We start from the raw sequence: 16,386 nt of genomic DNA, 5'->3' as shown, positions 1-16,386 counted from the left end.
GCCGCGGGCCCGGACGGCGCAGCCAATCGCACCCCCGTGGCCCCCTCTGACCGCCAATCACCGGGCAGGAGAGGAAGGGGCACGCCCGCCAGGGCGGCTCGCCAAAAGCGGTCACCAATCACAGAGCCCGGGAGCAGACTGGCATCCCGGCAGCCCAACTAGCGGAAAGCTCTGCCTGCCAGCTCGACGAATTAATGAAGGGGGCCGCCGGAGTGACATGACACACAGCTAATAAGAACTCAAGCGTCATTTCCTTGTAGCCCAATCATAAAACCACTTCGAGGCCGCTTGTTCCCACCCGCCCTGGACACATCCCGCTTTCCCACTCTCAATGGGGCCGAGGAGCGGGCACACTCGGGCGAGAGCCAATCACAGCTGAGCTACCAGAGGCGCCTGTGCCCGGCAAGCCAATAGACGGGGGCGTTACTTGGCGCTGGCTGCGATGGCGGCCTGACGGGCGGCGCGTGCTGGGCTTCTCTTGCCCTCACACCCGCCCGGAGCGGCGCGGCAGGGCAGCTCCGCTCCGCGCGTCAGGCACGGCGCCGAGGCGGCGGCGAGCCTTTAAACCACGCTCTTTCCCGGCTGCAGCTGAGGTCGCTCTGTGGCTCTCCGCGGCCGGCAGGCGGAGGCACGGCGCCCTCTCAAAGGCAGTGACACATGCGCGCCCCGCCTGCTCCAGCAGTAGGGTGGGCGGGGCAGCTCCGCGGGAGGGGCGCGTTTGAGCCTAGGCTCCGGGCTTCGTTCAGGGCCCTACGCTGCCGGCGGCGCCCGAGTCCGCTGACTCTGCAGAGCCTTAACCCGAGAGCCCAGGCCCTTTCCAGAGCTTTCCCGGCGGGGAGATAGGCCCGGCCGATACTGCTGGGCCTCGGCCGGGATCTCCCGCGGGTGTCCGGGCCCGCCCGGAAGGGGCGGCGGCCCCGGCGATGGCTGACGAGGCGCTGTTCCTGCTGCTGCATAGCGAGATGGTGGCGGGGCTGTACCGCGCCGCCGAGCAGGGCGAAGGGGTGAGTGGGGCCGGGGCCGCCCCGGGGCCCTCCGGCAGCGGCTGGGGCTGACGCTGCGGCCGCGGCTCCTTGTGTCTTGCAGGAGAACGGGCGCTGCACCACCAAGCTGGAGAGCATGGGCTTCCGCGTCGGGCAGGGGCTCATCGAGAGGTGAGTCCCCGCCGGGCCCTAGCAGCCGCTGCTCGTTCTCGGGGCTTTCATCTAGCCGGTAAAGCACACCTGCTTGGGAAGGTGTAGTGGTTTGGCTGGACGGAGAGTGCGTTCCTATTACCGTCAGTTGTTCTGGCATCTCCTGTTTTCGTATCTCATTGTTGTGGGGACCTGCCTTTGTGTATCACGGGACGGTTTTGGAGTGTGTTGTTTTCCTAGTGCTTCCCGTCATGAAAACCGAGTCAGAGTACAGTATTACTTTTAATACATAGAATTATCTTTAATTCTACTTTGTGTAGACTTTTGCACGTTTGCTGCTTCTGGTATGTTTTGTGGCTTCATTCTTTTTTTGATTTGCTTCTTGACCACAATTTAATGATTGGTCCTTACTCTATTTAATTTTTGTAAAGTGTCCTCAGCCCTTGCGACTCCGCGACTGAGCAGCTCGGGCCCTTTGGGGACCGGCGATGCAACTCCAGCACCCTCGTACCGAGGTCGTGTGCAGACTCCTGGGTTTCTAAAGTCATGTTTTTGTTGAATAAAGTGGTTCTTTGGTGCCAGATAAAGACCCTCAATGAGCATCCGAAATAAGCAAAAGAAAGAAGTTCCTTCTGAGAAATGGGAACAAGTTTTATATACTTGTTGCTATGTTAGAGCTCTTTTCCCAAATTGAAGGACACCTTTCAAGAAGTAGTATAGGTGTGAGCATTTTGTTTATCTTCTATTTAGATACTTTTTTTGAAGATAAAACTGATGGAGGACTTTCCACCTTTCTGTATGTCAGCTCAGCTATGTTTGATGATCCTGGAATTAAAACAACTTATTCTGCTATCATATTGCAGATACTAAGATAACACTGTGTTGCTCTTAAATTAAAATACTTGATGAATGGACAGTGAGGCTAGAATGATACTGTACGATGGTTGGAAAACTAATTTCTATAATAACTTCAAAAATGATGTTTTATAGTACCATTAAAAACATTTTTTTGTTTAATTGGTCAGGTTATGTGTATCATCATTACTGATATGTTTCTCACTTTTCTCTTAGGTTTACAAAAGACACTGCCAGGTTCAAGGATGAATTAGATATTATGAAGTTCATTTGCAAAGACTTTTGGACAACAGTATTCAAAAAACAAATAGATAACCTAAGGACTAATCACCAGGTACTAATGCTGTAGATTAAGATTAGAAAGGTGGTGAGAGTTTTGAGTTGCTAGTGCATTTTTTTGTTTTTCTTGGTCTAGAATTAATCACCAGATAAGAAACCCAAAAGGTTCCATATTTGTTCTGTTTAAAAAGCGTGTTTTTCAATATTCATATTATTATGTAGCTTTAGAATGCACTTTAATAATTGCCTATGATGTCTTTATTGCCACTGTTTGAAAAGACCAAATGCTTTAAATTTCATATGCACTGTTGCAGTGTTACAGAAAGGACAGTAATGATTACAGTTGAAAAAAGACAAGAACTTTTTAATCTATTTCTTAATAAATGTTATTAAAAAAACAGTGAAAAAGTTATGTGACTCTCTAAACATCTATTTAAATAGAATAGCTACAGTAAAGTGATTTTTTTCGTTTGAAGAATGTTAAGAGTTTTCAGCAGTTGAGACAGTTGTAATCTCTTGAAAATACTTGTATAAGAAACAGTGGAGAAACTTCTCAGATTTGCATGTTGGTGAGATTGTGCTGTGTCCATGTGCTTTCCTGTATCAACAGCCAAAGTTCTTAATGCCAGATCAAAATAACTAAGGAGCCATTTTACTAGAGTAAAAAATCTTTTTCCTAATTGTATCACTTGGTTTTCTTATGGCCATTTCCCTGTTGTATCAAATTAGGAAGAAGAGAATTTGTACAATGATTGTGCCAAATTTTATTTTTCAGTGACTTGTCAAGTAACAAGAAATAATTATTAGTTTAGAAATCTGGGGTTTAAATTCAAAAAAGCTGCAGTATTGAGCTTAAGGTCTTAATTGTACATACAGCCTTAATTAATGAAATTCTGAAGTAGCACAGTCAGTAGCAAGGAATTTGACATGGCAGGTGTAGTTAAAGCTATACTGTGTTTATACTTAATTTATTAGGATGCATATTGTTGCACTAAATTGTATTGTAGAAAACACCAGACTTTTACTTTGTCTGCTGTGCGTTGTTGACTGTACTGCTATTAAGAAAAATAATTCCCACTGAATTTGAGAATAAGAATAGAGATGTGCAAAACCCAATGAAGATGGAGATTTGAATGTAAAAATCAGTATGCATTTGATACATTACCAATGACTTTCTAGTATGGAACTATTTTTTCTGATCACTGGAAGGACTCTTCCAATAAGAAATGTACATCAACATTTTTTAGGGGTAACTGATCACATTATTATCTAGGGGTTTTTTTGTATACTCACAATTAAGTATACTTTCTTTTGCTATTCCTTGTAAGTAAATAATACAATTTAAATGTAAATCACATATGTCAATTTTTCAGCCTGAGATCATATGTATTTTATCTAAAAATCAAATCCATTCACAGAAAATGTGGATTTTATATTACTGCACATTTAACTAAACCCCTCAATTTTTTCTTTTAAACAGGGTATTTACGTCCTTCAAGACAATAAATTCCGTCTCTTGACACAAATGTCTGCAGGAAAGCAGTATTTAGAACATGCACCAAAGGTACCCTTCGATTCTATGTGGGGGAGGGTCTACCAGTTTCATTTTAATTACCTTCATCTGTTAATGACTATACATATTGTAATTAAATAGAAACTTCTGAGGGGCATCTAAAGATATGCCTTCAGAACCTGTGTGCTTTTTAGAAAGGCTCCCTGTTTCAGAACAGTGGATTTGATTTATAGTTGAAAAATGGTCTTGGTTATTGTGAAACTTGCTTCCGTTACATTTGAGTTACTTCATGGTGTAAGTGCTTGTCTGCCACTGTCACACAGATTCTTTCTCTTCAGGAAGCCTGTGTTTTCAGAAACTTTCTTAAAAATTCCCTAAACACATTTGGAAGATGCTATTTTTTACATAAAACAAGCTTCTGAGATGATGTGAATGTTCAGAAGGATTTTCCACCAATAAAATAGTTTTGAGTGCAGATGCTGAGTTATGGTAATAGTTCAGGTAAAATCAGTCCCTCTGCAAAACCTATCATAGAGCACTTTGGTTCAGGTGGATTAAAAATGGGACATTCAGTTCTATTTTATGGTTTCTTAATTCTTGATCTTAGTCCTGCCAATTGGCTGCTGTCCTTGGAAATTTTTTTTCAGTGTGTTTGAAATGTGAAAATGAAATGTTTCTTCTATTTTGCAACACACATTTAAAATATCTACAGGTGTTTGTATTCTAAGGTATGGCCTACACAAGAATGCTGTCTTGGACTGTTTCTCCTTAGTTGACTTCAATACCAGTTGCTAATTTCTGCCAAGTCTTGTGAATAATTGATTTAAGGATATTAAGTTCCTACAGGTTTAATGGAAAGAGAGGGTGACTCAAAATACTGCCTCTAATGAGAACAATCTGTGTAGTGAGCTCTACCAAATATTTGAGATATCTATTAGAGACCTGACAAAGTCTCTCAAAACCTCCATGGTTTTTTGTTGTCCAAGTATTGTGTTCTTGAGTACTTACATGCAATCTTTATCAACAAGCTTCACTGTTAACACTCAATTGAAGTGCAACTTTTTATTTAGTATTTAGCATTCACCTGTGGACTAATCAGAGGAGGCCTATCAAATCTGGGAATAAAGAGTATTGTAACAGCTGAAGTTTCATCAATGCCTGCATGTAAGTAGTACTTGGAGTACTCAATTATTAGCTCACTTGGTAACTTTCCTGACTGTGTTGCTGTTAAAAGCATTTTTCAAGTGGGATTTGTTTGAAGCTGCTGGGCCATAGGAGTCCATGTGAACTTAAGGATATGACTTGCTACTATATCCTTTAGTATTTAGAAAAGACTGACAGAGGATAAACCTCCATGATGTTGAGTGGAAAGCAAAACATAAAAGTTGTATTTACATTTAGAAGTATCAGATGTGTAAGTATGTGTGTCCAGGTTATTTGCACAAGTGAAGCTCTTTCTCTACAGAAGTCATTAAGGATATTAATAAGCAAAGACCACTGTAACTACATAAGCTGCTCAACTAAAAGTTTGCTCAGACTTAGCACAAATGTTAGGTTTAGCTGACAAAACTTCTGTGATGTGGGACATGGTCAACTTACAGACGAAAAGAGAGAAGATGTTCAGCATGGAATTAAAATTTAAATGCTAAATTTAAACAATGGCTCAATTAATTAATGCTAAATTTAAATAATGGCTCAACTGCTTACAATTAAACTGTAAGATTGAAATGTTCCTTACTATTTATTTGAAAAAAAATTTACAAGAAAATAATTACTTGGAGAAATAATTCTAATGGTAATAATGTGATCTGACTCTGCTTTTCCTGCAGGTAAATTTCAGGTGATGATACAGAAGATGTAGAGCACATTCAAATCTGGGTGTCTACTTTAAAAAGCCTTTGTATGTGGATTCACTATCTTGGCTCAGGCTTGTATATAACATGTAAATTATAGCAGTGTGCAGCACAATTCCAAAATATATAATAAATGCTCATAGAAATAACTTAACACTATGCTTGTGTCTTGGTATGAGATTTATTCTATACTAAAGTAATAATTTATACATGGTAAAACTGTGTACTCTACATATTCAGCAAAACATTTCAATTACCAAAAGAGCCTGGAAGACCAGAGACAGAGTTTGAGAACAGAGAAAAGTCCTGACCAAGACTAAATTTGAATAAGAAACAAATGCATGTTGTGTTGCCCGACTTGAATGCACAAGTGCTACCCTTCCCCATTCACTCTGAACTGGGAGGCAGTGATTGCTTTTGTATTTCTTTGATGGAGCCCAACACAGGAGCTAACAGCTCACACATCATTAAAGATACTAGGTGGAGACCTTTGTAGGATTGTAGTTCGGGGCAGTAGAAGAAAACTTGTTTTTACATAGTTCAAGAGTTTCTCCTGTCCCTGAAATTAGCAACTGTTCCTTGTGTCAGAATGATTTATACCTAAGGTCATCTATACTGGCCAAAGAAGGAAATTTATTCCACCTTGTTGTCTATAAACTCAGTATTAATATTAATTGATTTTAATTGCTAGCTGCTGTTTACTTCTGTAATGTACTACTCAAAAAGTAGTAATTTTTACATTTTACTGAACCAATTGTTTCAGTAACACACTGGCTGTAGTTGAACTGCTAAGCAGTGCTAGACCTCAGGCACCAAAACTTGAAAAAACACATTCAGCCCTAAATCTAGATTTCTATAGGAAGGCTGCCATTAAATAATATGGAGTAAGAAAACCCACAACATTTAAGAACGGTCTTTAAAATCCTTTACTTTTATTAAAAAAAGTCCTCAATAAGTCTCTTAGAAAAAGAATAATTTGTAATGTAACCTCAGATATCACTTCATAGCAGTGTCCATAGATACTCAGATTGTAGAAATTTCTAACCAAGACTGTAGTTTACAAAGACAGGAGCTTGAGAGATCATCCTGGACACTTCAGTTACCACTTTACAATGATGCTGATGATGGTATTGGAGACACTGACAATCTCAGCTAAAACTCAGTTGAAGTTATTTACAGCTGTCCCAAATGCATTAGTGTGAGGGTGTTCTTAAGGGATTGTGTAATACTTGAGGTCTGAACAGTGCAGTGTCTTGCTGTTAACTCTGGTAATGCTGTGGCAATGCAAAATACTGGATGTTCTCTAAACAGCCTAGGAAGGCTCGTCAGCCAGGTCACGTTGATCAAAGTACCTAGGAATGAAGTGGAATATGGTAAGAAACCTCCAAAGCATCATATTTCTTACTTCAAGTTGTCCAACCCATTGCTTTCTATGTCATCATAATTATGGCTTCATGGTTCAGGGGGCTCATCTGAAGACAGGAATAAGCTTATTTTGTTCTTACGTGTATCTTAAATCCTTTCAGCAAAGTATATTTGCTGCATTGGCCCAGGGTATTTTTATTTACTTTCACTTTTAAAAGGATTTGGGTTAGTACAAATAATCACACATTTTTGCTGGACATACATTACTGGTTGAGGTGTATAAGTTGCATTACCTACTAACTAAGCAGATTATCAAGTTCAGAGCTGATATTTGTTCTTCATTCTTGCTCTCCTGGAAAAGAGAGAAATATTACAGCAATTCTTTTGTTAGCTGTGTCAAATAGAGAAGCTGTTACAAGCCATGCTATGTGTATTTGTAGTCTTCCATACATTCTCAAGCAAACTAAAGACATGAAAAATTAAGACTTCTGAAAAATGATCCTCTTTACCTGCTAAATTCACCAAGTCCTCTGCACAATTACATTAACTCTTACCTCCAGTGCCCTGACTTCTGAACATCGTCTTGCCAGCTGTCGAATAAGGGAGTGAGCTTCAGGTAGCAAAGGTTTTTCAAGGCAGGCCAACAGTGCATAAAGCCATCTACCCTGTGAAGGTTCAAATAACAAAGTTTTAATTCTGAGCATTTCCTTGAAGATTCAAGCAATTAATGTTATATAGAGCAGGACTGAAGTGTAGGTCTCAAAACAGCATTCAAGTGTTAAATAATTAAATTTTCAAAACCATATTAGATACTACATGGTAGTGAGTTCTGTGTCTCTAGATCTAAAGATTCTTGTGAGCCCTACTCCTTAGTTTCCTGGCATTTTTTTGAATGCTGGCTAGGATATAAATTATTACAGCTGATGCTATTATAGTCTGAAAGAAGGATTATTTTAGTAATATCTAAACTATTACTTGGCTATTAATGTTTAACTTCACAATCTGTGATAAAATCATTCCTGAAGACTGAATGCATGAACTCAGATCTTTATGGAATTAGTGGTTAGATCTTTAAGATTTGCACCACTGTGAAAATACGTCCTTTGAGTTTTACATCTCTGAATTCTACTGCATTCTTACAAACCTAATTTCTGGTACCAGTCTAACTTCATAATTTAATCACAGTGTCTAGTGGCCTTCATTCTGGGACCTAACCTAAAAGTCATTGTGCACATTATCTGTAACATATATACTGGTTAGAAAGAAAGCAATCTTCTACAGGAAAGGACAGAACATGAAAGGTCTTTAAGTGACTGAAAAAAACCAGTGAAACTATGCTAAGCATCATGTTATTTTTATTACTCTTTTTCTTTGTGGTACTGAAGGAGACCATCCAGCAAGGTCTTTTGTAGATATGGTGCCCTTACATAGCTGGTCAATCTAGTTGAGGCCAAACTCCATGCCAATGTAGCCTGTCAATCAGGAGTTCTTGCTAGGTTTGTCACCTTATGAATGCAGCTAAGCCTTCTGGTCTGTGCTTAATGTGAAAGATTAAATGTGTCTTTGCCAGCACACTGTAATGCACCTCCAAACTAAACTGGAGGTATTGGTAAAAAGTGTGCAGCACCCTGACAGAACCAAAGCCGCTGTGATCTCTCTCCTCTCCTAAACCTCGTTACTCACCAAGCCTCGTGGCTGAAGTTATGGGGCAAGTGATTCAAAGGGAGTAATACAAAGGGAGAGATACACAGGGAGTTTGGGTAGTACTTTTTATGTCTGTATCTGTTAAGTTTTATAATTTTAGTCTTCCTAAAACAAATGTGAATACTCAGTATCTAATCAAAAAAGTTTTGAAAGTAACAATATGATACAACCATCTAGAGAACTCTTTAGAAAATTAAAATAATTTAATAGAAAACTGCAAGCAATTTATTTGTTGTTTAATGTATTCATGTGCAAGTAGTTAGAATAAGGTAAAAATTACCAGTTCTGGAGTAAATTTTTTCTCTCCAAACCAGTTTATCAGGTATTCTAAGACACTGGTTACTGTTGCCTTCAAAAGAGGAACAGAAAGAGACAATTTAGTATCTGCAAGGTTTTGTTTTGCTGCTCTTCTACCTGAAAGATTTTATTATATAAAAAGTATTTCTACTCCACAGTATTTATTCCAATTTTAAGTTACATGTAAGGGTAAAGTAAGTGTTGAAGAACCACATTTTGGAAAGAACTTTGTATGAAATGAATTAATTGTCTGTGTTGATGAAAAGTTATGGGTAAGTAGCTAGAGATTAGGAAAGAAGGATCACACTGACTGGTTGGTTGGTTGTGTATAATGGTGGCAAGTGGGAAATGTAGTAAAGGAAAGCTAAGTGTGATTCTTCTAGCCTTGCAATGTACATAGAAGTTCACAATCAAATGGAAGGACTGCACTTAAAACACTAAATCAGAAATTTAAAAACATTGTAAAGCACCTATTGGGGGTATTCAGCAAAAATTCAAACATTAAATGTGCTATAGAGAAACTACAACAACAAAATACTTTCAGAACTAGTAATGAACAATCTATGCTTGTAAAGTTATTTGTAGCTGAATGTGAGATAACAAATACATATTTTCCTTCTAAGTGTCCAATTAATAGAATTTGTAATAAACAAATGCCTACTCTAGGCAAAGAAAAATAGGTAAGCCTTCTGCAACAGAACATGAGAAATAATGATTTAGGCAATGTCACTATGATTCTAAGAGGTAGGCTTACCTGATTCATCCTGCTTACAATACTTAGCAAAGGGGGAAAGCCCACCTGAAAAGAAGCAAGTTGGAAAATGCAAACATTATCACAAACATCTTTGTTCTAATTTAGAACATACTAAGATTTTAATTTGATGTTCAGACACTTGTAGTGATTTGAAAGTCTGTTCTGAGCGTTGCAATTTATTTAAAAAGTATCTTCAATAAAGTTGAAGGTCCAGTGAAGTATCAGAGCACCTTGCTTCTACTGTTACTTGCTAAAGTTTTGGTTTTACAAAAATGATGTAGTAAAGAACATGTGTAGGGTAAGGAGGGTTAACCACATATCACTATGCAACAAAACACTAAAGCAGACTATGAAGAAAGCTTCCATTCTGTTCAGTGAGAACAAAGTAATGACTTTAGCTGATAAGAGATGAAGGAAGTCTTCAAATTTTGACAGAAAACATAGATTTAATTCCTGCTTCACTTGGCTTCTGCATAAAAACCATGTACGCTGGGACTTCCTGGGCTCACCAGAGCTTACTTTCCATTTGGCACAAAGTGGTAATGGACAGTAGAATTTTTTCTGGTAGTTAGTCTAGAAAATAGCTGCTGAAAAATAACTAGACGTCCTATACTCACCTTCAAGTAATCAATTCCTAAATTTTCATTATCAGACAGTGCATCTATTTCTGAGTATACTCTTTCCCCAAGGCAGAACTTCTTCCAGCCTTCTTCATCCTCTGATTTTGGCTGAATTAAATAAAAAGAAATGAAAACTGTGTAATACTGTGTTTTGAAGACACTGGAGAAAAGACTTAAATTGTTGCATGCAACTATAAAGCAAGATTAACTGGATTCAATAACAGGGAAAACAAACCACAGAACATGGTTATGAATTCTACTCACCATAGTAACATTGCTGTCCAAATGTTGTGACCGCCAGTGATTCCTGTGCTTGTTCAGGCTCTGAGTAATTAAATAGTCATAGTCAAATCCCAGTTTAACTCTGCAGATATTTTACCCTAGCCACAAATGTATGAAAAGCATATTTTATGACTTTCTATAAATCAGCAGATGTATAGCCAGCACAACTAGCTAAATAATTCCCATGCCTCTTAGCCGAAATGTAATTAAGAATCTCATGCTGGGATTTTGGAAGTAATGTTAAAGCTGAAGGTGTTTTGAAGTCTATTACAGAAGGTTAAGCTGACGCAGTAAGCTTTAAGAGTCTTCTAGACTTTTCTTGTTAGAACGATCTTAAGAAAAAATCCACTTTGATTTAATCCAAAAGCACACACAAAGCCAATATCCTGTTTCCAACAGTACTCTGTATCTGTATCAGAGATCTACAGAATTGTTTGAAAGAAGGCAAGTGTGCTTTCTTAGCACATTTCTTCTACCTGGCAGGAAACCTGTGTAAACAGACTGGCCTGCTTAACAGTTACTTGTAGAGAGAGAGCTGTAAATGTTCTGTAGCAGAAGGAATTTATCTCCCACTCTGGTTGTTCCTGTAGCTGTACAAAAGACCACTAAAAACACTCAAAGTAACAGCAGCTGATGCAGTAGTTGAACACATGAATTCTGCTGCTCTTACTTAAATACTTTTTAGGATAGTCTCATATTTCACAGTGTTAATTCTGGCACTGATAAGACAATTGATTTGAGCATAAAGGAAATAGCTATTCAGTGAATAAGCCTTTAGATGTCAGTCTCCTTAGTTTTGCTAAAACTTTAGACTGTGCCTAATATACAGGATGCAATGTGATCCCTCGCAGAAACAGGGGTAGCTCAGTTACTGTTTACAATGTAGATGCAGTGGTACAGATCTCCTCCTTCACTAAATTTTCCTCCCTGAAAAAAATATGGTACATGAGCTCCTGCAGAGTTCAGTGCTAGAGCAGCTCCTAGTTGGTCACACCCCAGTACCTGAGGTACTCCTACAGTGCAGCATCAATGTACTGTAAACATGCTGTCTGCAGCACTGGAGTCACAAATGACCTCTACCTACATTTTTATTATATTTTCCATTTCACCCTGTTTGAACTGTGCATAGAGAATAGAAGAATCATAGATTTGGGTTGGAAGGGACCTTCACAGGCCATCTAGTCCAACCCCTCTTCCATGGGCAGGGACATCTTCAACTAGATCAGGCTCAAAACCCCATCCAATCTGACCTTTATTGTTTTGAGGGATGGAGCATCCACCCCTCTCTGGGCAACCTGTGCTGGTGTTCCACCACCCTCATTGTAAAAAAATTCTTCCTTATATCTAATCTAAATCAACCCTCCTTCAGTTTAAAACTTTAGTAAAGCTTAGTTGAACTTAGAACCTCTACCCTTTGAGAGTGCTTAATTTTCTGTTCTTGTTGTGCTACTTCAAGCAGGGTGCAATATATCAGGAAAGATTAAAGTCTGTGCTAACTCAACAAACTTACAGATACAGTTTACCAAATTAGTATGTCTCCTCAAAATGGGTCACCACCTCTGTCAACAAGTGCCTAAATGGACTGTTTGAATGGACTTTTATGAATCTCCTGATGGGTTAGAATCCTCTTGGCTCTTAGTTCACCCTGAGTTCTGCAGAACATTTCCTGCTAGCACAGTGTTTTAATATAACTGCAGTACATCATAGAGGTTTTTGTCCTTCCTCAACTACGCCATAGCATTTAATCTCAAAATAAACATATTTTTGTTGAAGGAGAATTTCTTAAATGTGACTCTCAAGAGTTTTATCAGAGGTTTAAAAGCCACACAATATATGCTCAATTAGCTTCCAAGAACGTAAAACTCTTGCCTATAAACATCTATCCTGCTACAGAATCACAACACTTCTATACTAGATATAAGATTATCCCCTGTAGAGCACAGATATGTTCTATCCAGACTGTGCAAGACCCCTCACAGACTATCTTGTACCTGACGAACAGCTGAGAAATTGGCCACTTGCTGCTGCTGCCACTTGAGCGTTGGAGAGTATCCTTCAGGAGCAGGCTGACATCCAGAAATCTGAGAAAACACTGGCGATGATTATAATGTAAAGAGAGCTTTATAAGGAGAAACCTTAAAAACAAGAAAATCAGTAAATGTTTACTGTCAGGTAAATAATATCCTTGAAATCTTCATCTAAGAAAGGTAATTTCATGACCATATCCAAGGCTGAGTTAAGATTTTGGTTTAGACAAAATTTTTTTTGTTTAACTCTTTTCATATGTACATAAGAAGGAAAACTAAGTGTTCAAAATACTTTGTCAAAGAATTACTTAGGGTCTTCCTTTCAGTAACTGTTCTGCTTTAATCTCCCTGCTCATAAAAAGCAGGATGCTGTTTCCTTATCTGGGACAGATACTATCAATCTTAGGCATTCTACCTGTCAAGACAGTAAGCTGAGGACCATAAAGCCATCTAGAAAATTAAGCTTGATAGTGAAGTAGATATAACCTCTTTAAAGATTAGCATGAATGGGTTATTAAACAAAATCTTTCTACAAGTGTTTAAGAATGTCACTACACGAGACAGATGAAGAGAATGGCTACAGAAGTGACAAGGTCAGATCAGTATTAGAAACTTTCTCTGAGAAATCTTATAGTGAAATCTCAGATTACATCATTGTCATTGGAGAAAGGCAAACTATTTGAAAGCAGATTAAAAACCAAGGTGGCAGGGCAGTGCAGCAACAAAAAAATCTGCTTCAACAGATTTGTTGGAAAAGTACGGAAAAGTTCCAATAAAATATTCCTCCCAAAAGGAAAGAAGTGGTGCTAGAATTTCATCTAACTTTAGTAAAGCTTAGCTGCACTTACTACCCTTATACTAGATATAGACTTAAACCCAAAGACAGGTATGGATATATTTTTCTTCTAAAATGTATGCAGGTTTTATGATTAAACAATTGTAAAATTTCATGCAACATTTGATTTCCTCAGACAGTAAAATAGTCTGTTGTGTATTGAATAGTATGGGGATTATCAATTTAATCAGTGAGAAAGACTGCTGTTACCCAGCAGATGAGAAGGGTTTCTTCAAACACATTTAATTCTGTAGAAGCTTTTAGAATCTAGCAGTGCCATTTAGTTATGCCAATGACTCCCCAAAATTAATACAAACATCATTATAGTAACATCTTCCCCCTTTTATTTCCCTCTCAAAACGTGTAAAAGCTCTCAAACTTACTGAAATGTTTACTGTCGGCTTCTTTTTCAATTTTCTGGGATCTATTTGAGCCACGACCACGTCAGGACATCGAGCTGCTTCAATCCTACAAAACAGAATCAAGTGGGCTGCATTTTTTCTTTCCTGTAACAGGTCGATATATGCCGGATGTATTTGAAATACTCATAAAAGCATGGAGGGACGAGTCAGGATCATTGAGTCGAACTCCGTGCACAGGACAGCCCAGAAATCACACTCTGTGCTCGAGGGCGCTGTCCAAATGATTCTCGAACTCTGCATGCCTGGTTCTGAGACCACTGTCCTGGGGAGCCTGTTCCAGTGCTCAGCCACCTCTGGGTGAAGAATCTTTTCCTGATATCCAGCCTGAAACCTCCCCCGACACGGCTTCATGTCGTTTCCTCGAGTCGTGTCGCCGTCACGAGAGGGAAGAGATCGGTACCCACCCCTCCGCCCCTCCTGCAGGTGTGTAAAACACCGACTCTGCCGGCGAAGGGCAGCACCCCGCGGCCGCCCTGGCGCGCCAGGACACGGAGCCCGGCCCGGGCAGCTCCGGCTGCCGCGCTGCTCGCGGAGAGGGGACGGGCCCGGCCCCGACCCCGGCCCCGGCCCGTTCGCCCCGCCACTCACTGGACACGCTTTAGATACTCCTGGGGCGTCCTGGGAGGCACAGTGGGGTCGAAGTCCTCGGCCAGGTCACAGTCGCCCACGGGCAGCAGCCGCGGCATCAGCTCCTCCAGGCCCGGCTCCATGGCCGCGCCGCCCCGGCGGCAGAGCCCGCCCGGTTCCGCTGCTCTCGCGAGAGCGGCGGGGCGGGCCCGGCCGGGGCCGGCGGCGCTCCCGCGGAGCCCTCGGGCCGGGCCCCGGGCGCTGGTGGGTCACGGTCCGCTCTGGGCGTCTTGGTTGCCCTGGAAACCTCCGGAGGGGAATAAAGGAAAGATGGCCAAGGAGCAGTGGCAGACAGGGGTTTGCCAATTTACCGCCCGTCAAACTAGGTTATTTTTGTGGTGAATAGGTGTAAACCTTTAATAACGTCCTTCATTAGCTTCTGTGCCATTATTCTAATACACTGTGGTTTTTGCCAAAGGTTCTTTAAAGCTCGCCTATTAGTACGCTCTTATTTTACCTGTGAACACCCAGTATTCTTAACTGTCCCTCCCTTGAAATACTTTGAGATCTGTGGTTGAAGTCAGTTACATAGAAGTTACCGATTATAAATTTACACAGAGTTCCCATTCTGGAAGAGTCAATGCCTGAGTTGTTGCTGTAACGTGGGAGCATCCACGTGGAAGAAAGCGAGGTAGCATTTGCACAAAGGGGCATTGTTTCCCAGGTAAGATAAAGAGCAGAAGGATGATGCTGTAATCATTTACATTGTGTCTTATGAAAGTCCTGTTACACAAAATGTCCATCAGTATATTATCTCTCCAATTAGTTCTGCATGCAAAGTCTATTTAGATCTAATATTTCAGAGTAGTTTTAGATACTTCTGACATAAGTTCAAAAAAAAAGCAATTTTTTTTTAATGCCCTGCAAGTCTGTATTTCAGTAGTTCTAAATAAACATCTCCTCTCCAATGGCTTTTGTTTGTTTTAAGGTGTTTCCAAAAGCACCTACGTGTACCAGGGAGTTTTTTTTTCCTCAAACCCGGATCTAACGTCCTAGTTGAGTACGCAACAATTGCAGTCACCACTAGAAATAAAACCTGTCTACTTCAGCCTACAGTGCTAACTCTGGGAAGGCTGATGATCAAGACAAACACTGTGGTGAGTCCACCTATTATTAAGTTCTTTTCTAATACTTTAGTAATATTCAGAACTTATTTTTTTAATGTGTTGTAAACTCCTGAACTATGAACAGAGAGAGAATCCACAAGTATAAATACACTTTAAATATACTTTCTATCTTTAGATTACTTTTTCTGGAACTTTCCATTGATACTTGTTAAGCAAAGCAACATATTTTCAGTTATTGCAGATAGTCTTCCACAGGTAATAAAATTGTTCCTAACATGTTTTACCAACAATGCTGATGCAATGGCTAGCAAATATGACTCAGGGGAGAAAGAGGAAAGTGAAACTGGAAATGTATATATTCTTCCTCAACTGCTTAGGCATTAAGGAAGAGTACTTTTCCAAAGAAAGAGTGAGCTGCATTAATGGATATGTCCCACTGGCTTAAAAACCAAAACAAAAACCAAAGTAACACATAAATTCTGCATTATGAAAAATTAAAATGCTTTCAAATCTAAATTCTAGATATGAATATGGGGAGCTAACAAAATATTTTCTTATAATGAGTAAATGAGTAATATCAATTTTCTACTTATTTTCTTTCTCCTTGATTTTCTCTGTGGTTCGCACCAACTTAACAGCTGCATGACTTTTCTTTAAGTTTAGAGCATTGAATTGAGTTATTATTTAATGAGATTTGTGCTGAAGATTTATTAAAAATACTGAATATATTTTATTTGTAGTGAACTTTCAGAG

General features: G+C 39.7%; 2 protein-coding genes across 3 annotated transcripts; one reads left to right on the top strand and one right to left on the bottom strand.

Annotated features, from left to right (window-relative positions):
* The first annotated feature begins 669 nt into the window (after positions 1-669).
* TRAPPC6B (trafficking protein particle complex subunit 6B) lies at positions 670-5,792 on the top strand. The gene is made up of 6 exons (XM_009101902.4): positions 670-1,004; positions 1,087-1,154; positions 2,205-2,322; positions 3,748-3,831; positions 4,851-4,944; positions 5,610-5,792. The coding sequence occupies exons 1-6, from the start codon at positions 924-926 to the stop codon at positions 5,639-5,641; spliced, it is 477 nt and encodes a 158-aa protein (XP_009100150.1). The 5' UTR covers positions 670-923; the 3' UTR covers positions 5,642-5,792.
* A 749-nt stretch (positions 5,793-6,541) lies between these two features.
* GEMIN2 (gem nuclear organelle associated protein 2) lies at positions 6,542-14,703 on the bottom strand. 2 transcript variants are annotated; one of them, XM_030240175.2, is made up of 10 exons: positions 14,528-14,703; positions 13,901-13,985; positions 12,647-12,736; positions 10,638-10,697; positions 10,371-10,481; positions 9,754-9,798; positions 8,983-9,051; positions 7,553-7,663; positions 7,292-7,350; positions 6,542-6,985 (listed from the first exon to the last, which is right to left on the bottom strand). In XM_030240175.2, the coding sequence occupies exons 1-10, from the start codon at positions 14,647-14,649 to the stop codon at positions 6,946-6,948; spliced, it is 792 nt and encodes a 263-aa protein (XP_030096035.2). In that variant the 5' UTR covers positions 14,650-14,703; the 3' UTR covers positions 6,542-6,945. The 2 variants fall into 2 exon arrangements, with proteins under 2 accessions (XP_030096035.2, XP_050831846.1); XM_050975889.1 differs by lacking the exon at positions 8,983-9,051.
* Positions 14,704-16,386: the final 1,683 nt, after the last annotated feature.

This window comes from Serinus canaria, chromosome 5 (genome assembly GCF_022539315.1).
Source record: "Serinus canaria isolate serCan28SL12 chromosome 5, serCan2020, whole genome shotgun sequence".
NCBI lineage: Eukaryota > Metazoa > Chordata > Aves > Passeriformes > Fringillidae > Serinus > Serinus canaria.
Note: the sequence above shows the minus strand (reverse complement) of the source record. Positions and strands in the feature narration are given on the sequence as shown.

Excerpts from the sequence above, each read along its gene's own strand:
- TRAPPC6B (XM_009101902.4), top strand. The coding sequence starts at position 924 with ATGGCTGACGAGGCGCTGTTCCTGCTGCTGCATAGCGAGATGGTGGCG. Across the intron at positions 1,005-1,086 it reads CCGCCGAGCAGGGCGAAGGG|GAGAACGGGCGCTGCACCAC; the intron begins GTGAGTGGGGCC and ends TGTGTCTTGCAG. Across the intron at positions 1,155-2,204 it reads GGGCAGGGGCTCATCGAGAG|GTTTACAAAAGACACTGCCA; the intron begins GTGAGTCCCCGC and ends CTTTTCTCTTAG.
- GEMIN2 (XM_030240175.2), bottom strand. The coding sequence starts at position 14,649 with ATGGAGCCGGGCCTGGAGGAGCTGATGCCGCGGCTGCTGCCCGTGGGC. Across the intron at positions 9,052-9,753 it reads TTGTAAGCAGGATGAATCAG|GCAACAGTAACCAGTGTCTT; the intron begins GTAAGCCTACCT and ends CCTCTTTTGAAG. Across the intron at positions 7,664-8,982 it reads AAAAATTTACTCCAGAACTG|GGTAGATGGCTTTATGCACT; the intron begins GTAATTTTTACC and ends GAACCTTCACAG.